General features: G+C 43.3%; 2 protein-coding genes across 15 annotated transcripts in view; both read right to left on the bottom strand.

The window, feature by feature from the left end:
• Positions 1-629: 629 nt before the first annotated feature.
• Positions 630-2,203, bottom strand: LOC142902361 (uracil nucleotide/cysteinyl leukotriene receptor). The gene is made up of 2 exons (XM_076047348.1): positions 2,073-2,203; positions 630-1,963 (listed from the first exon to the last, which is right to left on the bottom strand). The coding sequence occupies exon 2, from the start codon at positions 1,933-1,935 to the stop codon at positions 1,039-1,041; it is 897 nt and encodes a 298-aa protein (XP_075903463.1). The 5' UTR covers positions 1,936-1,963; positions 2,073-2,203; the 3' UTR covers positions 630-1,038.
• A 10-nt stretch (positions 2,204-2,213) lies between these two features.
• kiaa1217 (KIAA1217 ortholog) overlaps positions 2,214-4,048 on the bottom strand; it is a 91,717-nt gene continuing 89,882 nt past the window's right edge. For 13 of the 14 annotated variants that reach the window (XM_076047333.1, XM_076047329.1, XM_076047325.1 and 10 more), the window contains one exon: positions 2,214-4,003. In XM_076047333.1, coding sequence (XP_075903448.1) covers positions 3,422-4,003 — 582 coding nt within the window. In that variant the 3' untranslated portion in view covers positions 2,214-3,421. The remainder of the gene's footprint in view (positions 4,004-4,048) is intronic. The other variant, XM_076047335.1, reaches the window with a different exon arrangement.

Here is a 4,048-nt window from a genome sequence, read left to right as displayed (position 1 = left end):
TGCCCGCGGACGTCAAACTTAGTAAAAGTTAGTTTTATACTGAGACGTAGGGAACAGGCGTGGGCATTGTTTCAGTCTTTTAAGAGTTATTTCAAGGAGCTAAATGCGGTGGGGCTTCAAGGACACGTATTTTTGTTCCAACTTTGCTTTTGTTCATCTTCAATTGACATTAAAGCCACCAAAACACTCCATCCATCTGCTCCTGCTCCGACACCTCTGTCAGATTGTAGAACCCATTGTGGCCTCACCTGTAAAACAAAGTTTGCCCACCCCTGCGTAGAGAAAATACTGGCCTTCGGTTATCAGACGTTGCTATTACTCAGTAAGGAATCCTAAATAAAGATAGATAGATAAATAGAAACTATGTTGTCTGTGTTTCAGTATAAAAAAAAACAACCCACAGATTTGTCTTTGACACAGCTTTGAAAATTAAAAATACGGTGCTGTGCAAAGATGATCACATCGTCAAGTCGCTTTCAAGGCAGTATTTCCAAATCCCTTAAATATGTCCAACCAAACAAATGCATTTAGATGTTATCATTGACCTTGAGCACAGAAGATAATGTGAACTTGAACTGTTATGTGAAGAGGAACAAAACGCAAACATCTGTACAAATAAAATATATCGAGATTATCAACGGTTTAGTGATGAGGATGTGTGTTGATTTGTGAAACATCCTTGACTACATATAGTTCTGTTTATTTTTGCGCTTGTTCTTTGGAATTGTTTACAACTACAGCTATCGTGGAAAAACCACTTCCTTAAAAGTAAAGGCAATGCAACGGAAGATACAGATGACAGCATTTCACACATTTCAAATGTGTGAAATGCTAAAGTAGATAGTTATGTTACAAACCAAAAACACCAACAAAAGGTTTTCCACTGTGGAGAAGCATTGAATCAATATATCTGCCTTTATTGGACTGTAATTTCAAAGTTAGAAGAACACCTAAATGCTTGTATGTGTTTCGGTGTTCTTCTATAACAATACTTATATATGTTATATTTTTATCATATTGTATCTCATACAAAATAAACTATTTTGAACATAAAGTTCCCATTTTACATGTCAGAAGCAATTTTTCTCTGTATGCACGATTTAGGAAGAAATACATCACAGGATCCAATATACCGCTGACACAGGTCAGTGCATTCGTGAGCCGATTGGCTGCTGCCAGCGGCCCCCTCATAAGGCTGTAGCTGTGGTGCACAATGTAGACCAACCTGCACACATGGTAGGGCAGGAATGCAAGCAGGAAGTTCATCGGGATGAGGATGGCCACTTTCATCGCCTTCTCCTTCACCTGCCGCTGCTTGACTGTCCGCAGTTTCCAAAAAATCAGCATGTAGGAGAGGAAGATGGTGGTGAAGGGGACAACGAAGGCCACCACAGTGGAGACCAAAGACGGCAACAACGTCTCTTCCAAGTAAAGTTTGCTGCAGACGTCGCTCGAGTTGGCGTGTAAGACACGATTTAATAAAAGCGTTGGACTCATAGACACGATCATGGTCACCCAGAGGATGCCGACACCCACCTTGGCGTACAAAGTCTTCCTGACCGACTGCGCCCTAATGGCGAAGACCACAGCCAGAAAGCGGTCCACGCTGATGAAGCTCATCAGGTACAGGCTGCAGTACATGTTCAAGTAGAAGAGGAAGCCTGCCAGTCGACAGGCCACTTCCCCAATGTGCCAGTGGTTGTCGGACAGGTGGTACCCCATGCGCACGGGCAGGATGAGGACATAGGAAATGTCTGCAAACGACAGGTGCCTCAAGAAGACGTCCGACGGAGACATGGAATCCTGGTGTGAGAAGGTCCAGAGTGCCAAGGTGTTCCCGGGCACTGCGATGACGAAGACCAGGGCGTAAAATATGGACAACAGGACGTTCTCTTGGTGAGAGTCTCTGTAGAGGAACTCCTGAGAGGCGTTCATTGTCGTGGGAGAGGTCGAGAAGATTGGCCTGGTGCAGCACAGACATACAAGTGTCACACAACCTCTGAGCCATTCACTGATGTTGATGAAAGCGAGTAGATGCATCAGGTCATCCGTAAAAATAATAACCTTCTTACCTGTTGAAAAGAGTTCAGAGCTCCTCTTGTCCTCAGCATTTATGGTGTGCAGTAGAAATGAGAAGTGTGAACTGCGAGTCTCACGATTGTGTAGATGCACAATGATAGAGGAACCGGAAGCAAGGAACAGAATTTACCCAGTCACAAGCATGCAGGTCTTTATTTAGTTTTTGCTACTCCAACACAGTTTTATTTATTTTTTTAACCACATTGTTTAATTATAACATGATTTAAAGCTTTACAAAAAAAAAGACAGGAAACCAGATATTTACAAATTCTATTTGTGCAAACATAATTCTTCTTTAACGCCACTCTCCTAAAGTATTTTGAAAGGCATGCATACAAATAAACTTTGGCCTGTTAAAAAAAACAACTAATTATCTTAGTAGAAGCATCTAAATATGTACACGTGGTAAAACCAATCCATCACTTTATTAGTTAAGTTTATATTTAGACATCGACACGTGTTAACTTAACAAACCACGACCCGCAGCACAAACACTGAGGTCTACACTTAATCCACCACGCACGAAAGTCCCTCTAGAATGCCTGCGATTGGGTGAACTAGAAAGTTAGTCAGTGAGCAAACAAGCTTTGGCAATATAGGCACACTAACCTCAAAAGCCATGTTCCTCATGATCAGTATCACACGGCGGTAAAAGAACATGGCCGTTTGTGTGAGGCGAAAAATTACACATACAAGGAAACGGAAGTTAAAAAAAAAATGAATTCACTTTAAAAATGTCTGCATACTCTCAGTATACATCAGTAAAAGGCATTTACAAGGGCTATGTTGGAGACCTGGCAACATAACAAAAATAGAAGATTAATTAAATATACTATGGTTAATCAATCTCTGGTTTGAAAAATAAAACAACATCTTTACACGGTGCTTTGTGATTGTACATCAACTCTATATTTCCTATTCATAGCTACAGCAATAAAAATAGATTTCTCCTCATTGCCAGAGCCTCACACTTCAGCTACAAAGTGGTAAAACTAAATTTATTCATTTGTTTTTTTTTTTAAAGTTCCATTTATAAAATATTTTGTCAGAATATCTGGTTCAACTCCTCCGTTACAACTTCAAGGGGGGGAAAAAAAAGAAACAATCTCAATCAGCGCCAGTTTTTTTTTTCCAGAAGAGAAAAATGCAGGAATAACAAAAAATATATATTTGCGTGAGAATGCCAGTGTCAAAAAAAACATGAATGGGTGGGAGTGCATCACGTAATACTTTTACAAAAACAGAATAAAAAAAAAAAACAGCAAACAAACAAAACCAACAACAACACATGATCATGTCTACCTGCAATAAGTGGTAACGCCAGAGGGGGCAGTATTGGGGCTTAGGTAGTTTCCTTGGACGCTGCTGCTGCTGTTGGGATGCAGGATTTGCCACTGCTGCCGTTGTGGGACCTGTAGCTGGTGAAGCTCGGGGTGTGTATGGTGCGGATGCTCTTCCCGCCTTGGCCCAGCGGCGTGGGCGACAGAGGGGAGGGGGAGGAGGCGGAGGAGGAGGAGGATGAGGAAGAGGAGGAGGAGGAGTATGAAGAGGAGGCGTGCGCTCGACCATTCTGAGTCTGCGAGGGAAACGAGAGAGCTTTACCGCTGTGCTGTGAGGGCGTCGGGAGTTTGAGGGATCCGTTAGACAGGGAGGGGATGTGGGAGGAGGCGGGGGAGGGGGAGGGGAGGGAGCTGGAACGGGGGCCGTGCGAGGTCAAGGAGGAGGACTTTGTCCCCGAGGAAGAGGAGGATGAGGGGGAGGAGGGAGAGGAGGCGTTAGTGGGGTTAGTAGCATCTGAGTTGTGTGCAGACTGGGAGCTGCTCTTGGTGGAGGAGCTAGGATAAAAAGCAGGGATTTTAGAAATGGGTGTAGCAGGGGGAGCAGTTTTATGATCCCCTCCCACTCTTTTAGCACCTCCGTTAGCCTGCGAACAGAGATGCCAAAACAGACACTGGTTGTCAAAAAGGAG

The sequence above is a fragment of the Nelusetta ayraudi genome, unplaced genomic scaffold, assembly GCF_046127955.1.
Source record: "Nelusetta ayraudi isolate G7.1 ecotype Tasmania unplaced genomic scaffold, CSIRO-AGI_Nayr_v1 ptg000094l, whole genome shotgun sequence".
In the NCBI taxonomy this organism is placed as follows: domain Eukaryota; kingdom Metazoa; phylum Chordata; class Actinopteri; order Tetraodontiformes; family Monacanthidae; genus Nelusetta; species Nelusetta ayraudi.
This window is presented reverse-complemented; position numbering and strand designations above follow the sequence as displayed.